General features: G+C 40.1%; 1 protein-coding gene across 1 annotated transcript in view; it reads left to right on the top strand.

Moving 5' to 3' along the window:
- LOC139470336 (ADP-ribosylation factor-like protein 5B) overlaps positions 1-17,765 on the top strand; it is a 38,617-nt gene extending 20,852 nt beyond the window's left edge. The window contains exons 2-6 of the mRNA XM_071252713.1: positions 4,824-4,884; positions 7,133-7,280; positions 12,583-12,666; positions 13,830-13,981; positions 14,923-17,765. Of these exons, the coding sequence (XP_071108814.1) occupies positions 4,824-4,884; positions 7,133-7,280; positions 12,583-12,666; positions 13,830-13,981; positions 14,923-14,971 (494 nt within the window). The 3' untranslated portion in view covers positions 14,972-17,765. The remainder of the gene's footprint in view (positions 1-4,823; positions 4,885-7,132; positions 7,281-12,582; positions 12,667-13,829; positions 13,982-14,922) is intronic.
- Positions 17,766-19,163: the final 1,398 nt, after the last annotated feature.

The raw sequence follows: 19,163 nt of genomic DNA on the forward strand, positions 1-19,163 counted from the left end.
CCTGTCCTAACCTGTCCACAACAGACTTCTGAATTTCATTCACCTAACCTAAATCTGTGTAATAAGATGCTTTGAAAAGAAAACATATAACACAACATAATGAGTGTGATCATGGTGATGGAAAATACTGACTGTACAACTCATAATTTGAAATTAGCTCAATGTATCTTATAAGTGTGTGAATACTGATTTTTAATTATGTTTTATCTCAAAATTAGAAATAGTGGGTTCTTATTAGAATATAATTTTGGTGAAAGAGTTGAAAGATCGTAAATAAAATAAATAAATATGTCTTGTGTACATTGATCAATTGGAAGGATGCTAATTGGGATTGTTCACTAGTCAATATATTAGCAAATATCGCCACGGGCGCTTTTTAGAGCGGGGCGCTTATTACGTCGAATACGGTATTTGTAAATTTATTATTTGCAATGAGTGTAGTATATCTTCATTGTAATATATGTGTGGAGTGAATAGAATATAGGAATGAAGTATAACCTGGATGATATATTTTCTGCTGTTGTCTACTGACCCTACCCGACCGCAAGGCTGAACTTGCTAAACATTTGCACCTCTCATTGCACCATTTGCACCACCTGCCAAGGCACCAGGCTGTCACTCCTATATTTCTGTTGAAAATAGTCAGATACAATTGCGCTGGAAAGTGTGATGAAAACACATGCTCATGCAGAAAAAAACTGTCTACAATGTACCTCAGCATGTGGACAATGCAAAGAGATGACATGTTCAAATGGACCAAGTCATGACTTTTCTGACATTACTGAATAATCGTCTCTTCATGTCCAGAATATGAGTGTGAATATAAAGACTGTCTTGAACTTTAGGCATTTGAATTGGTAGTAAGTTTGACTTGTAAACTGTAGTATTGCAGGGTTATTCCCTCTTTATAAGCCTGTGTTAAGTATTTTGTAGTCCGATATGGAACAATTGCATTTTTTTCACTTTTCGGGCAGCCATAATTTATTTCAGTGTAAGATTTCACTTCAAAATTGTTAAATATATATTCCCCTGTCTTGATCCTATGAAGTTGATTATAAATAGAGACATCATCCATGTTTAGATTTTGATTGATTCTTTTTATTTTACTTTTTCGATTTTCGTTTGTATTGATGGCGGCCATCTTGGTTTTGACCTATTTTGGGTGTTTCCCCAAGTCAAATTTTGGTTAACTATTATTATTTTTAAAGTAGACCTATCAAGACAGTGAAATGCGTTAAAAACCCTTTTCTGTCAATTTGGTTGAACCTTCATGAAAAATAAACCTTTAATCATGTTAATTACCGGACTACAGGAAAGGGGAATAATCTCAGGAAGGCAACTGGCTATCAGGTACTATGATGTTATAAAGTCTCCATAAAATGTTGCCTCGTGTGAATGAACCATTTGTAATACCCTCTGTGTATTTAGATCGGGGCAGTTATATAATAATAAATTGAATAGTTAATGTAGGTGCTTTTCAGCTTTGTTTAATAGCCTGTATTACCGTACTCATGCTGTATGAGTCCTATAGTTAAGTACTGACTGTACTAAGGCCTTAATTGTGTAGCTTACAGGTGATTATTGTCCAGTGTTAATAAATCCTTAAGCTTCAAATTGTTTGATAGGCATTACTTAGAAGTTGACGGATGACAAGGTAGACACAATTTTATGGATAACAACTTCTTTAATACTCTGAAAAGCGACGTTTTGGTATAGATCCTTATACCGTTGTCAAGACTGACTTGCTTGACATCGGTATATGGGTCTATACTGAAACTTTGCTTTTCACAGTATTAAAGAAGTTGTTATCCATAATATTGTGTCTACCTTAAGCTTCAGTTGGTTTATCTGTGTCAATGCGCCTTAATGCAATCGGTCAGTCTACCGGGTATTTATGTATTTTTCAACCTCACTTGTGTACAGTATGTCCACACTATTAATAACTTTTGAGAACTACGAGTTAGCTCACTATAGTCGCTGTGATTCAGTAACCCTGATGCATGATGATGGTGTGGCACTCTGCTCACAATATAGGTAACTGGATTGTCTGGTCTAGACTTAATTATTTTCGGCTGTTGATGTTGGAATGTTGCTGAGTGGGGCATTCAGGCATAAAAATACCCCCAAAATCTTATCTTTTTTTGGAAGATATTTAACAAGAGTGGTGAAACCCATGAACACAATCACTTGGTGTTGACAAACCAAGGCTCATTATAAACCAGGGCATTTGTAAAAGGGATTCGAACCCACAATTAGTGGACACTGGCATGGCAGTCAGCAACTACAAGTTTCTGTGTTGGATGATTCCAGTTTTTGTCTGGTTTTTCATCTTTGTAGTTTCAATACATGCTTGAGATCATTTGTTCCGAGTCGACAGCATGGTAATGAAATCAATAAGCCCTTTGTTATTCTTATGAAACCCTGAAATAATTTGCTATTAAATGTTTACACATCGTCTCCTTCAGTGTTTTGTGATTAAAGTCATGCTTTCAGTGTCAAGGTAACTTAAGGTGGGCCCCATCAGTTTTGTCCTAATTCTCTGGTTACCATAGTAACTGATATGATATGTACAGAAATAATTGAATTTTCTCTGTTCAGCATCGTGTTATCTGCATCAAAGCAATGATGAAAAACATGTAAGATTTCAATAAGGATATCTATTTCTTGTATTACTTTAAGATATTGTGTTACCATGGTGACAGTGTCTGTTAGGAAGCATTGTCTGTTTATTGTGTTTCTGCTTCTTATATATGTAGGGCATATTGCAGGATTTAGTTTTTTGATTGACTCGGACCTGATTCGCTGCCACTCCATGGCAGAAATACCTTGTCGGGATAATGGGTTAGAATTGATTCCCAGCAGCCTACCATGCTGGCGTTAGAAATCAGAAGATCAGACTCAGTGACTGGGTTGAAATTAGGGCTGGGATGGGTAACTTGGGTACTCAGGTCGGGTGGGTCCTGAGTAGGACCTGGGTACCCACTGGACTACCTGGAACTGTTAGTCACATGATATATTGTTTAATGACAAAAAATCACTATATCTCCAAGGTTACACAAGTCGGTAAATTTCTTTCTGACTATGCACACATTCCTTTTGACTTGGATATATTTGAGTAAATATATAACTTGAGTCAACTTCAGTGTTTGCATGATCTGATCATTTTATATGTAAATAGCATTTGCCCAAGGGCTGTAGTAATACAATTCCCAATGGGACATAAGTCATTTTGTACCCAACTCTTGAGCCCTACAGTGAGTACCCGGGTCCGGTCGGGTCGGGTAATAGGAGGTTGGGTACCTGGTTAGTATATTTGAACTTGTCCTAGCCCTCGAGTCATCATATCCCAATGGCATTCATCATTCACAGAATATCATTCACTGGGTTGTCTGGTCCACACTCAGTTGTTTACAGACTGAAGTCATACAGCTGGAATATTGCTGAGTGTGGCATTAAACAACAACAACAACAACAACAAACAAACAAACAAACAAACAATACCACAATGCAGTGTGTGACTTCACTAACTAGTCCTTAGCCCAAGTCTGTTCGAATGTTATTTGATTTAGTAAGCAACTAACATGATCGGGTTGTCAGGCTTACCAACTTGGTTCATGCATGTCATCGTATCCCAATTGCGTGGAACGATGCTCATGATATCAATCATTGGATTGTCTGGTCCAGACTCGATTATTTACAGAGTGCCTGACACTGTTACCAATGGGAAGATGGCAACTCTACACCATATCATGTTTGCACACTCTTGAACATAAAATTAGTTTCTAACCCTGTTCATATGTGTTGACATGGTTAGTACTCATAAGGTTGAGGATATTCCAGTATTCTACTAATGGCTTGCATAAAGACAAATCCTTTGGACAAGTTCAGTGCATTTGCATTCACACTTAAAGTGAGCTGTCGCAATAAATTTGATGAGGGACATGAAAACTGCATCAGCCAGTGACAGGTCACAGGGTGCCATTGTCCAGAGGCAGTAATAAATATAAGTGGCGGGCACTTTAGCAGCCTGACTTAAGCCTTTGATGGGATATCCAGGGGAATATGGAGATAAGGGATATGTCAAGGCATACTTAAATCATTTTTCTACAGTATGGTTCATCAAGACCAGGGTTTTACATGACGCAGACATGAGTGTCCAGTTCTCACAAATGTGTAGAATGGACGCTGAAAGAAAATTCTGCATTCGACGTAATAAGCGCCCCGCTCCAATAAGCGCCTATGATAATATTTCAACTCTGTTTTCTTTCACCAAAATAATATTCTAATAAGAGCCCCTTTTTTCTAATTTGAGAGAGCCCTGGGCGCTTATCATGTCGAATACGGTACGTTGCATCCTGAGGGACGCACAGTTAATATTCAGTATACCAACTTTTTTACATGAAATATAAAGGTCCTGTAATTAGCGTAATTATCAAATCTTACTGTTCACTATACCATTTGATTACTTTAATTTACAGGACCTTCATTTGTCTTGTAAGGACCCTGGTAATTATTTATTGGGGGTCCCATGAACCCCTAATTTTATTATTTCAGTCTAACCCTGAGAACAATGCATCGCTTTCATTGCCTGAACAGATACCTACATGTTACCACTGTTACATATTGTGTATTGATGTGCTGTCATCACTGTGTAAGACAGGGTACAGAGTCTCCCTAACTAATTAAACAGGGGTCACAGTCTGCCTGACAGTAAGGGGTCTGTTAGAAATTACGGTGAATAAGGTTACTTTTGGCTTTGGGATGTAATTCAAACATAGTCTTCATGAGGGCTTCAATTTGTAACATGTTTTTTTGTGTTTCAGAACATAAGGTGATAATAGTTGGCTTGGACAATGCAGGGAAGACCACAATTTTGTATCAGTTGTGAGTATAGATGCTAACTAACTCTTTTACATTGTCAGCATGTTTGGTATGGAATCCACCAGAACTGTTGAAGGAGTTCACTGGCTTGGCCTGGACATGTCCACTAGCCTGCTAGTCTCAGTCACTGGTTTTCTAGTCTCAGACAGCCACTGGTCTGCTTGTTCCAGACAATCACTGGTCTTCTAGTCTCAGACAACCACTGATCTGCTTGTTCCAGACAACCACTGATCTGCTTGTCTCAGACAGCCACTGGTCTGCTTGTCTCAGACAGCCACTGATCTGCTTGTCCAAGACAGTCACTGGTCTTCTAGTCTCAGACAGCCACTGGTTTGCTTGTTCCAGACAGTCACTGGTCTTCTAGTCTCAGACAACCACTGATCTGCTTGTCTCAGACAGCCACTGGTCTGCTTGTTCCAGACAGTCACTGGTCTTCTTGTCTCAGACAACCACTGATCTGCTTGTCTCAGACAGCCACTGGTCTTCTAGTCTCAGACAGTCACTGGCCTGCTAGTCTCAGACATCCACTGGTCTTCTTGTCTCAGACAGCCACAGGTCTGCTTCTTCCAGAATTCACTGGTCTGCTAATCTCAGACAGCTACTGATCTGCTTGTCTCAGACAGCCACTGGTCTGCTAGTTTCACACAGCCACTGGTCTGCTTGTCTCAGACGGCTACTGGTATGCTTGTTCCAGATAGTCACTTGTCTGCTTGTCTCAGACAGCCACTGATCTGCTTGTCCAAGACAGCCACTGATCTGCTTGTCTCAGACAGCCACAGGTCTGCTTCTTCCAGAATTCACTGGTCTGCTAATCTCAGACAGCTACTGATCTGCTTGTCTCAGACAGCCACTGGTCTGCTAGTTTCACACAGCCACTGGTCTGCTTGTCTCAGACGGCTACTGGTATGCTTGTTCCAGATAGTCACTTGTCTGCTTGTCTCAGACAGCCACTGATCTGCTTGTCCAAGACAGCCACTGATCTGCTTGTCTCAGACAGCCACTGATCTGCTTGTCCAAGACAGCCACTGATCTGCTTGTCCAAGACAGCTACTGATCTGCTTGTCCAAGACAGCTACTGATCTGCTTGTCTCAGACAGCCACTGGTCTGCTTGTTCCAGACAGTCACTTGTCTGCTTGTCTCAGACAGCCACTGATCTGCTTGTCTCAGACAGCCACTGATCTGCTTGACCAAGACAGCTACTGATCTGCTTGTCTCAGACAGCCACTGATCTGCTTGTCCAAGACAGCCACTGATCTGCTTGTCTCAGACAACCACTGATCTTCTTGTCCAAGACAGCCACTTATCTGCTTGTCTCAGACAGCCACTGATCTGCTTGTCCAAGACAGCCACTGATCTGCTTGTCTCAGACAGCCACTGATCTGCTTGTCCAAGACAGCCACTGATCTGCTTGTCTCAGACAGCCTGGTCTGCTTGTTCCAGAAAGTCACTTGTCTGCTTGCCTCAGACAGCCACTGATCTGCTTGTCCAAGACAGCCACTGGTCTGCTAGTTTCACACAGCCACTGGTCTACTTGTTCCAGACAGTCACTTGTCTGCTTGCCTCAGACAGCCACTGATCTTGTCCAAGACAGCCACTGATCTGCTTGTCCAAGACAGCCACAGATCTGCTTGTCCAAGACAGCCACTGGTCTGCTTGTCCAGGACAGCCACTGATCTGCTTGTCTCAGACAGCCACTGCTCTGCTTGTCCAAGACAGCCACTGATCTGCTTGTCCAAGACAGCCACTGATCTGCCTTTCTCAGACAGCCACTGGTCTGCTTGTTCCAGACAGTCACTTGTCTGCTTGTCTCAGACGGCTACTGGTATGCTTGTCCAAGACAGCCACTGGTATGCTTGTCTCAGACAGCCACTGGTCTGCTAGTCTCAGTCAGCCACTGATGGATGCTTGTAAGGACCTCTAGTTTTAAAATTGATAAATTCTTATTATTGGAAGCAGTGAACAAGTGACTTATAGTTTGCCATGGTTACAGATTACTCTGTATTTAGAATGAAATTATAAACATTGTACCTCCCTTGCACTAGAATATATATATCATCAGTCTCTGACTTTATCCACTATCAAGCCCGAATCAAGTAACATTATGTTTCTTCTAGTGAGCTCAGATATTATCGTCCATATGATGACATTACATCTACTGAGAATTATGTTGAGTAAGAGCCAAGATCGGGCTAGAAAAGACTTGAAAGATTTTGGCATTGATGTATTATTAAAGGCTTGATGTGATTACAGTTTGATGAACGAGGTTGTCCACACGTCACCCACTATCGGCAGCAATGTGGAGGAGGTAGTGTGGAAGAACATCCACTTCCTCATGTGGGACATCGGCGGACAGGAGACGCTCCGGTCGGCCTGGAACACATACTACACCAACACAGAGGTAATAGCCGCAGGGGGGAAGTTGAGAGATATTTGACATCAGTCTGTAAATAATTGAGTCTGGACCAAACAACCCTGTGATTGACAACTGAGATACGATGACATGGAATGAACCAAGTCACCGAGCTTGACCACCTGGACACCATTCCACAAAGCGATCTTAGCGCTATGACTATCGTAAGCCAGTGTTAAAGTATGGGAGTTACGATCACCTTAGTTCTAAGATGGCTTTGAGGAACGGGACCCTGACCTTTTTATCTCACCCAGAATCTTGTGTTTAGTTGATGTAAAATTAACGTCCCTTATGTCAGGGTGACAAGCAATGGAACAATCTGTCTGGAACTATTCCAAAGCAGGCATCCACAGGCCTGGGGTTCCTGCGGTCCTTGAGGTCTTTTATAGTATTGCAATCTGGGGACCCCAAATTCTTCATCTTTCAACAAGAGGCTTATGACAAGTATTCAAAAGAAACCATTTGGTATGGTGTAGTAGGTTGATGCATGGAGGTCAAAGCCTCATACACTAAACTTGAAAAATGTTACAAAGACCAATTACACTATTCGCTGTAAAAAGCCCCCAGGCAGAATTTAAAAATTGACAACGTGGTGAGCTTGTTAAAATCACACTCAAGTTAAATTCCTTGTCAGAGATCTGGCGGTAGAGAAGAGACTCGGTTCAAACATTGATGAAACTAAGACCTATTCAATAATAGTTACAAGGCAATTAATTACCCCTTCCTATACACTGCTGTATATTCTGTAAAAAGATCTGTAATATACACAAAAAAGTATTGCCTGGCATGTAAATTGTCACTCTAGTATAATGGGGCACTTTAATGATTTTTGTTAACAAATTGGTGTAAAATTTGGTAAGGGGGGCTTTTTATGGTAAATACAGTACCTTAAACATTGACGGATGGCCAGTATTGGAACCTTTTTTCCCCAATTACTGGTTTCAGCCCTGGCCTTAGCAATCCTCACTGGGATGTAGTTATTATGAAATAAAAAAAATGATTACCCTTCAGGAGATAGATTGTTTTGAATCTTTTTCCCAACTGCTTTTTGATGTATGAGGACAAATCTCTATTACTATCCTGCCCTTTGCAAAATATGAAGCGTTAAAATAACAGCTATTAAAAGCTCTTGGCCCTGAGATGCGCATAATTCAAAAAGTTCCAAAGTTTTAGATATATTTATGAGTATTCATGAGTATTCATGAGTATTCATATTTTGGATTTATGGCAACTCCAAATGCTGAGGTTGAAAGGTGTTAAGAATGCTGATTGGGATGTTTTCAGGAAGTGTTCTTCAGGTATTTGAACAAGGGCAGTCTTTGACCCAAGTTTCTTCCTGAGGAGATGTACTGGTAGATAAGTAGATACAGTGCAGATGTTCTTTGAATTATTCCTGGATTTAACCATGTCAACCTTTAGATTTAAAATCCAGCCTTTTACATTAATTTGTAATCTTTCTCGCTTGTCCAATGTTCAAAATTTGCAAGGAATAGATAGAAAAAATGTCAGGTGTCAATGTCTGATATACGAGGGGTGTTCATTAAAGCTTTCCCCTAAACTTCTTAGGGTTATCATATTTGGTTGAAATTTCACATGTGTAATGATACATGTATCTATGGATTATGTCTGAATTTGCAGCACCGAACTATTAATCTTACCACTTTTACAGGTGTTATGATCGAGTAGGGTGTGACAATGGAGCCAGTAGAATACCGAGCAGTGATTAGGTTTTTATATTTGAAAGGTCGCACACCAAAAGAAACTTTTGATGAAATGAAAGCAACTTATGGGGAAGATGCCCCATCATATGACGTTGTTAAACACTGGCATCGCCAGTTCAAGTGTGGTCAGACATCTGTGGAAACAGCTGCCATTGCTGGTCGCCCCCATTCAGCCATTGATGAGGACACTATCCATCAAGTGGAGACCGCCATTTTGGCAGACCGACGTATAACTGTTCGCCAGTTAGCACAAGATGTCAAGATCAGTGTAGGGTCTATGGAAAAAAATCATCCATGACAATTTGAACATGCATAAGGTGTCTGCACGATGGATTCCCAGGTTGCTCACACCTTTCCAAAAGCAGGAACGAGTCAATTGCTCAAAGGATCTTTTGGACATGTGCCCAAAAAAAACAGGCAAACTTTTTTGACAGACTTATCACACAGGATGAAACATGGGTCCATCACTATGATCCTGAGACTAAAGTTTAGTCGATGCAATGGAAGCATGTGGAGTCACCACCCCCAAAGAAGGCACGTGTCCAACCCTCTGCAGGCAAGGTCATGCTCACGGTGTTTTGGGACCAGCAAGGAGTAGTGATGATGGATTTTTTGGCAAAGGGTACCACAGGAGCTTATTATGCTTCACTGCTGCGGAAATTGCGGGACGCTATCAAGCTTAAGAGGCGTGGCATGCTGACCAAGGGTGTCCGTCTCCTGCAAGACAATGCTCCAGTACACAACTCTCATGTTGCCCAGACAGAAGCGCGGTCCTGTGGCTATGAAATCCTTCTACATCCTCCTTACTCTCCTGACCTTGCACCATCTGACTTCCACCTCTTTCCAACCATGAAGTCATTTTTGAAGGGAAAACATTTCACAGATGATGAAACACTGATTTCTGAAGTCAAGTCCTGGTTTGAGACGCAAAATGAGGGCTGTTACAAGCGAGGTCTCCATAGTTGCATAAAACGGTGGGAGAAGTGTGTTACTCTTGGTGGTTCCTATGTGGAGAAAGACTAATACCTATGCCAAGTTTCATTCCACTAGGTCCATCGGAAGTGGGTCAGGGGAAATCTTTAATGAACACCCCTCGTACCTTTCAGCTGGGGAAACTAACAATTTTAATCCACTAGTCCTTATAATAATAACATATAGCAAAACCCTTAAAAGTAGCAGGTTTCTAGTAGCCCTTATGATATAACTATTGGGCAGTTTGGCAAGGACTACAGGACTAGTCCCAATTTCTAACGCTCAAAGTTACAATTTGACATTTCCAGGAGGGGACAAAGGACACTCATACCTTTCTTGATAATGAAATTTTTTTTCGTGAGACCTGATTCTGTTTAAGAATATAAAATGAGTAAAAATTCTAATGCTGATTAAGTAGACTGTTTGCCAACTTGACTTGTTTGATTCAGTTGAATGTTGATATTGCCAATCATGCTGCCGATCTAGATGTAAAGTGTGGTGCTGAGATCTATGACGGTAATGGAGCTACTCTCTGCTTCAGCGTGGGAACATCCACTTCAGTGCTGGATATCAGATACGGTTCACGCAATATTATTTATTTATGCTGGTTAGAATATTCTTTTGTTGCAAGCTATCATGTAGGTAATGATAAGGCCTATTTAATCAGATGCATTTATATTCATGAGAGTATCATAGCGTTTGTGAGAAAAATGGATATTGATCTGTTTCCAATAACCTCAGTAAAGCTTTCAAATATTCATTCAGATAATGAACTTACTTTCCATGATATAACTGAAATACTGTTCAAAGCAATTTTTAACCCAAGTCGCTGTGTTTTCTTTTTGCCAGAAAGATGTGAATTTATAAAACTCTCTTAAGACAAATACACTGCCTTGAACATAAATAAATGAGAGAGTGACAGACTTTCAGTCAGACAATAAATATCAAGCCCCACCTTTGCTGAAAATCAGATAAAAAGATGTGACAAGATTATGTGTAAGGGTGTCTGGAGACTAGCCCAAATGGCTGTAGGATTTTGAAATATTGATTTTTAAAGAAGGCATGTGAGTCTCACCTGGAATATTGCTAGAGTGTGTGGAGATCCATGTCATGTCTCTGAGGTGTCACATTTCCTATTCTGCTGATAGCTGTGTCCCATGAGAGAGGGACACACTTGTTACAAAACCTTTTATGTTGTTCTTATAGCTATATGTTAAAGATGAGCGAATATTGTCACATAGTGAGTGAGTGAGTTTGATTTTACACCGTTTTTAGCAATTTTCCAACAATATCACGGCAGGGGACACCAGAAATGGGGCCACACAAAGAAGTTAAAGACACCCCATTCTTTCATATTACTATAGTTAATCTGTCATGCCATGATTCTTTCATATTGCTATAGTTTAGATAACCAATAGTCATATGAAAAAATCATGTTTTCTTCAACTTCTTCACAGTGAATAATTATTTTCTTCCTGATTTATCAATAATTTGATTCACATGAAGCATGTCTGTTTAGTAGGTCTTTTTTTTTATAAGGATCACACATTTTCTATTTTCTTCGTGTGTAGTTATTTGGGCTCCTGTGAGGAAGTAGGTGCTCGGCAATGTAGATGTGTGAGTTAACTAAATGGGTTAGGTGCTCAGGCTCGATAACTTGGTGGATTGCTTTTCATCATACTGTGATCGGGTTGGACTTGACCACAATATCAATCACTGGATTGTGTGGTCCAGATTGGATTATTTACAACCGTCGTCATATAGATGAAATATATTTGCCTAGTGTGGCATTAAAACAATTACAAACACTAGTTGAGTTGATCTTTGAGTTGATGACAACTTAACAATGTTTCATTGGACATGTGAAGATCAGGGTTAGAATTGGTCTTCAGCGACCCATGCTTGTCATAAGAGGCGACTAACGGGATTGGGTGGTCAGGCTCGCTGACTTGGTTGATGCATGTCATTGTATTCCAATTGCTTAGATCGATGCTAATGATATCAATCACTGGATTGTCTGGCTCAGACTCGATTATTTACAGACCGCCTTCATATAGCTGGAATATTGCTGAGTGAGGCGTTACACAACAAACATTTGTGTAGTGTTGACCTTGTATTTCCATTTGTCATTGTGATGATTAACTTATTCTTTGTGTTTGTTATTATGGAGACTGAATCGATGTTTTATGTTTAGTCACAGGGACTGACTTCATGTTTCATGTATAAACATGGGGACTGACTTCATGTTTCATGTATAAACATGGGGACTGACTTCATGTTTCATGTATAAACATGGGGACTGACTTCATGTTTCATGTATAAACATGGGGACTGACTACATGTTTCATGTATAAACATGGGGACTGACTTCATGTTTCATGTATAAACATGGGGACTGACTTCATGTATATTCACGGAGACTGACTTCATGTTTCATGTATATTCACGGAGACTGGCGTCATGTTTCATGTATTTTCACGGGGACTGACTTCATGTTTCATGTATAAACATGGGGACTGACTTCATGTTTCATGTATAAACATGTGGACTGACTTCATGTTTCATGTATATTCACGGAGACTGCCTTCATGTTTCAGTTTATAATCATCGTGATTGACAGCACAGACAGAGAGAGATTGTCCTTGACGAAGGAAGAACTGACAAAAATGATGCATCATGAGGTAGGTAACCATGGTAACAGTACAGGACGTAGCGTTAGCTGTTTGGTAGTACCCGACACTTGTAGCGTTAGCTGTTTGGTATTACCCGACACTTATCACATCAATATATATATGATCATATTAAGTATTAAAACATAAGTCTGCTAACAGATATGTTTAAGCAGAAATTCTTTGTGCAGAGTTGTTTCCCTTAGGCCTGCCAGAAACCTATCATAGCAGTTCAAGTACCCAAAATGTGTCTTAGGCCTGCATTACTTCAGACTTTCTTCCTACTTCAAATGGACATGCTGTGACAAAACTGAAATACTGTTTAAAGTAGGTCTGGGACGAGTCCAAATTTACTACCCGAGTACCCTATCCCCTATTACCCGACCCGACCCGACCCGACCCGACCCGACCCGACCTGACATGGGTACCCACCTCCCTATTACCGTCCCTACATGGGTACCCACTCCCCTATTGCCCAACCCTACCTGGGTACCCACCCCCCCATCACCCGACCCTACCTGGGTTCCCATCTCCCTATTACCGTCCCTACATGGGTACCCACTCCCCTATTGCCCGACCCGACCTGGGTACCCACCTCCCTATTACCCGACCCTACCCGGGTACCAACCTCCCTATTACCGTCCCTACATGGGTACCCACTCCCCTATTGCCCGACCCGACCTGACCCGACATGGGTACCCACCTCCCTATTACCGTCCCTACATGGGTACCCACTCCCCTATTGCCCGACCCTACCTGGGTACCCACCTCCCTATTACCCGACCCTACCCGGGTACCAACCTCCCTATTTCCCGACCCTACCCGGGTACCCACTCTAGCTCTCAAGAGATGTCTCAAAATGTCTTGGCCAGATGTATATAGAAACATGTATTAAACAATCTGGTCATGCATACACTGAAGTTGGCTGAAGGTGGACTTTATTGAATCACGTCAAAAGTCAGAAGGAATGGGTGCATAGTCAGAAAGAAATGCGAACATTAGTGACCAAAAGAGTTCCAGATAATTTTTGTCATTAAACGGGTCCGGGTAGTCACGTAGGTACCCGGGTCCTACTCAGTACCCACCCGACCCGGGTAGCCGAGTTACCCGTCCCAGCCCTAATTTGAAGGTATGTTGATTGTTGAACCAAACTCACTCACCAATTCTTATTGCAGGATCTGAGGAAGACGTCAGTGCTGGTATTTGCCAACAAGCAAGACATCAAGGGATGTATGTCGGCGGCGGAGATCTCTCAACAGTTGTCTCTTACCTCAATCAAAGACCATGTATGGCATATACAGGGATGCTGTGCCCTGACAGGGGAAGGGTAAGACCACAGTTGCCATGTTGGGAAGTGGGTGACTAGGCTTGGGTAGATTGGCAGTCCAAGCAGATTTGAATAAGTTCTGCGCTTCATTTGTTCTCTGTGGGGACCAGGGCTACAATAGGTACCCCATGAATCCATGGTCATACCAGGTGTCTGAGATGGATCAGGTGTCATTTTTGAGCAATTGAGTTTTTACTCAAGGGTTTCTATATTAATTGGGTTATTACATTTTTTATTGGGTAACCAATTTTTTTTCACTCTTCTATTCATCAATCTTTTGGGTTTTTCCCAAAATTAGTGAACATTTTAAGATTTAAAAAATGAAATAAGTTTTAAATGTGTATAACTGTTCTAAATATATAGGCTTGACTCGGAAAGTAAATTAGCTGGTAATTGTGTTTTGGAAATGAGCTTCTTTGTACGCATGCTGAAAAAGCTTTATTGGGTATTTACCATGATTTATGCGTGCTGTTTTTATACAATTGATTTTTTCATTTAATGCATGCGTTTCTGTATGCAAGTTAATTTAAAGTATTTGGGTTTTGAATAATTTGGGGGGGGTATTTTACACAAATATGCTGCTTGTCTTTAGCTCTGTGGGATGTTGCTGATATCCATCACTCCCTGTGCCTGTGTACACCTGTGAAGATCCAGGGTAGAATAGGTCTTCAGCAACCCATGCTTGCCGTAAAAGGCAACTATGCTTGCCTTAAGAGGCGACTAACAGGATCAGGTGGACAGGCTCGCTGACTTGGTTGATGCATGTCATTGTATCCCAATTGCGTGGATTGACACTCATAATGTCAATCACTGGACTGTCTGGTCCAGGCTCGATTATTTACAGACCGCCGTCATATAGCTGGAATAATCCTTAGTGCGGCGATAAACAACAAACAAACAAACCAACACTCTGTGTAATGAAATATGAACTTTGTTTGCAGGTTGTACCAGGGTTTAGAATGGATAACAAACCATTTGAAGAAACGGTGACAGATGGGATGAATAGACCATACACGCTCTGTAGCACAGATGGCTGCCATGGAAACACTCTAGAAATTAACAAGCATTACAAGTTATAAAGACAAAGAAGAGACAGAGAGTGCCAATGGCAGGCCATTCTAAGTGAAATCGGAGAGAGAAAGGAATAAGTTATAAACTTTTCTCAAGGTGCTTTCTTTAAGCGAAGGTAGTTGTGTGGATGTGGAACTTGGTTCTCAGCAATCAGGATGTAAACTAGCAGTACTGTAACATGGAGTGGGATTTACAAAAGGATGTGGATTATCATGTGCACGTAATATAAATTTCCAAATTATCATCCATCATTTCACATGCTCAGAATTGTGAAAAGGAACTGAGGAATGACTATGTATTTTGCATTTACGAAAATCAATAATGTATATTTTATTCATGTTTCAGGTAATATCATTTTCAAAGTGTCATTATATCTGTATTCCTATGCTGTTGTCTCCCAAAAACTTGTGTTCCTCTATTTTGTTTGTATTTGTGTGAAGAATATCTGTTTTACACCTCGCTGCCTAGGAGTACAAATTCAGGAGCATTGAAATATTTCATTCCTAGCTTTAATTCAGTTTGTCACTATATCCTCTTGCGTAGAGACAGTGCTCATTACAAGACTCACTTTTGGCTCAAAATCAAATATTCTTTGTATGTCAGAGAAAATATTTCTTATGATAGTATATTGTGTATGTTTATGACGAGAATATAAACATTTTGATTGCTATCCGATTGCCAATGAACAAGGAAGTATAAAAAGGAATATTTTATTTTGAGAAAAAACTTTGTTTTAGCCAGTTACATATTGTTCAGTGTGACTATTTCTTGTAATTGCGAATATGTGTAACATATTTTTATGAGTTATGAATGTGTGTATTTTGAGTGTACTATCATCTGTATATGGCATTTCAGTTCTGAAAAGACAAAAGTTATATTATGGGCTGTAAATCGGTCAGTAACCATCCTCAGTGATTCAGGGTAAAATATTTCCATTCAGTTAGAATAAATACCCTGAACCCATTGGCCACTTTTGACTCAATAAGAAGCTATGCTGGTGTATATATGCTAACAGAATGAAGATATAACACACTGAATAATCTAGGATGGTCAGTAACAGATATATATATATATATATATATGGAGATGTTTTATCACTTTTAAGAACAGCTTTTCAAAGTGACAGTATATATCATATAAGAACCTGCTTAATCACTGTTAATGATGAGGCGGTAGGGTAGCCTATTGGTTCAAGTGTTCACTCGTCACGTCGAATCCTGACATGGGTAAAAAGTGTAAAGCCCATTTCTGGTGTCCCCCGCCATGATATTGCTGGAATATTACTAAGAGCGGCGTAAAACCATACTCACTCACTCTCTCACGTTAATAAAACAACATAAAATTTAAAATTTCGTGAAACTTCACCAGTTCCGTAACTGAAAACAAATATGGTGAAAGGGAGGTAACTCTTTCTATAACAAACCAGGAATCTTGTCACCAAGTTACCTATCTCATGTAAATCTAGTCCACAGATGAAAGTTAAGTATTATTTGTGTGTCTCACGATAAAATAATGCCATATTAGTTTGTACAGTACCCATACATATGTGAAGAATCTTTGAGGATTATGGACTGGTCATTTATGGGGTGGTGGGGGGTGTCAGTGAGATTTTAGCATGTTTAGTGGAGGTTATGAAAAATGACAACGAAAGAGGGGTAGTTGCCAAAATCTATCACAACTATATGAGGATGGGGAGCATGAAAAAATGACAGTTTTAATATTCCCGATAAACAATAAAAATGAACATCATTTTGGGACTGGTCATTTTTCAATTGGAAGAGGATGATGAAATAATTTCACATAAAATGGAGGGGGGAGGGGGAATATGATACAGTCCGAATACCATCCTTTCTTCCCCATCTCCCCCCATAATAAATTACCAGTTCCTTTAGGACTAAGTAGTAATGAAAAGGTGAAGTGTTTGGCCATTTGTTACAATTTTTGTGTTCGTAGATTGAGTCAATATTTTTCTTTTACCTCTTCTCCTGCTATTTACAAGATACAAGATCAAGCTGTTTTGAATGTTATCATTATGTTGATACCCATCAGTTTAATTTGAAACTTCAAACCACACTTGTATGTGATACTTGTTTTTTCACTTTCATGACAACAGTGCTACGTACAAAACTAAATTTGCTTTCTCAGATAATGAGTCGTTCCTGTAAATTTTATTTTTCGTTTTTAAGTTAGGTGGCTGTTGAGAGATAAGGCTGTTGACAGTCACCATAGTTATTGATGGAACTAAATGACAGTTCAAGTTACCATGGTTACTGATGGAACTAGATGACAAGTCCAAGTTGCCATGGTTACTAATGGAACTAAAAGACAAATAAGGAGTCTTCCCATACTTCAACATGATAGAAGCTTTACTTTTTAAATTGCTTTCGAAGATGCTTTCATTTATTCTATGCTATTGCCATCGTTTGTTTGTTTCAGAAGCTGGTCAACTGATTTTAAGTATTGATAACTTTATGATATTCAGGAAAAACTTTCCCATTGTTTTGCCATGTACAAAACTCAGGGGGAAATTCTTTAAAGTACTGTAGAAAATTTGAAACAAAAGGTTTCTACTGTTTCAGGGGCATTGCTACATGCATTATATGTCAATAAAAAACATCACTACTAGTTATGTGTTGTATAAATTTGGATCAACCTTTTATTAAGCCAGCCTGTCAAATTTTTAACTGTACAAAGTTACACTTTTTGCACTGGGACTTGCTTATGTTTATTATTGCCTATCCAAACCTCTAAATATCCACTGCTCATTTCAGTGGGGTTTATTTCTAACTTTGGTGGGATATTTATAAAAGTGCTCGCAGTAAATCAAAGTGAGACGTGTCACAGTCACCTTCCCTGATGGAGAAACATTTAGGGACCGGTCATTAATTATAGGGGAGGGTCATAAAAAAATGATACACATATTTGGGGAGAGTCGTTTATAAACAAACATTTTATGATAAAATGTAATGTGATTTTGCATTTTGTCGATTCAGGAAGGACATGGGAAGGGTCATCCAATAATGAGACTAGAATGAGGGGAGGGTCATTATTTCCAGTACATTAAAAATAAAAATAAGTTGGAACCTTAGAACTCAGCAAATAACAATGAACTGAAGATTTAAAACTTGATCAGTAAGTTTTGCAATTTCAATAAAACATTTCTTAAGCATTTTAGAAAATTACTGTCTTGTATATACTTACAAAGATATCCTTTGAAGCATCCTGCTTCCTTAATGTGTAGCTTGATGTTGGAAAGGCTATGGAATGCACACGCATACCTCACAGGATTAACAATTCAAGGGTAATGATATATACTCACTCATATATGCTGTCATTGATACATTGTGGTCTTGTGTACATGACATTCCTCCATCAGCTGTGAATACATATGGCTGCTTTGCACTGTAGTTTGTAAGCAATGAATCATCCAACGGTCGGGGGTGGGGGCGGTGGGGTGAGGGTGGGGCACGGGTGGCCCAGTCATCTGAGGCGCCATGATTCGCTATTCGAGTTGCGTCCCTTGAGCATGCCAGAAAGCTATGATAATGGGTTCAAATCCCGGTTCGCACCGATTAAGTTTCTAGGTTTTACAGCACCATACCCGTGCTCATGGGTTTCACTGAAGTGGTAAACCTCTGAGACCTGCATCACTTCGGGCTTTCCTCCCACATTAAGATGACACATCGTGATACTGGAATACTGTTTTAAACCCAAGCGGCTTTAAACCCAACTCACTCACTCGCTCCAACGATCTACCATCAAGTTGGAAATCAGTGAATAGTCGAAAACATCCAGTTGGCAAATTATAAAGTGTCTGGTTATGGCCTTTTCAAATCGGACATTTTGCAGTCACACTGCCGGCACACCGTCAGGATCCCAGATCCCTGACTCAAAGCAATGATAACTTGGTTTACCTGACAAACACTCACTTAACATCCCAGGGCTTGATGTAACTATATCAAACATGCACCAGAGTGATCTATTATTGAAAAGTGTAGCCTAATATTTATGTCAACTTGCACCAAGTGCATGTAAATATGATTCTCATTTTTGTCTGACAAACCCTTACTTGGCCACACAACAACAATCTTTGAACACACTCAGTACCACT

The sequence above is a fragment of the Haliotis cracherodii genome, unplaced genomic scaffold, assembly GCF_022045235.1.
Source record: "Haliotis cracherodii isolate W230 unplaced genomic scaffold, xgHalCrac1.p SCAF_20, whole genome shotgun sequence".
Classification (NCBI taxonomy): Eukaryota; Metazoa; Mollusca; class Gastropoda; order Lepetellida; family Haliotidae; genus Haliotis; species Haliotis cracherodii.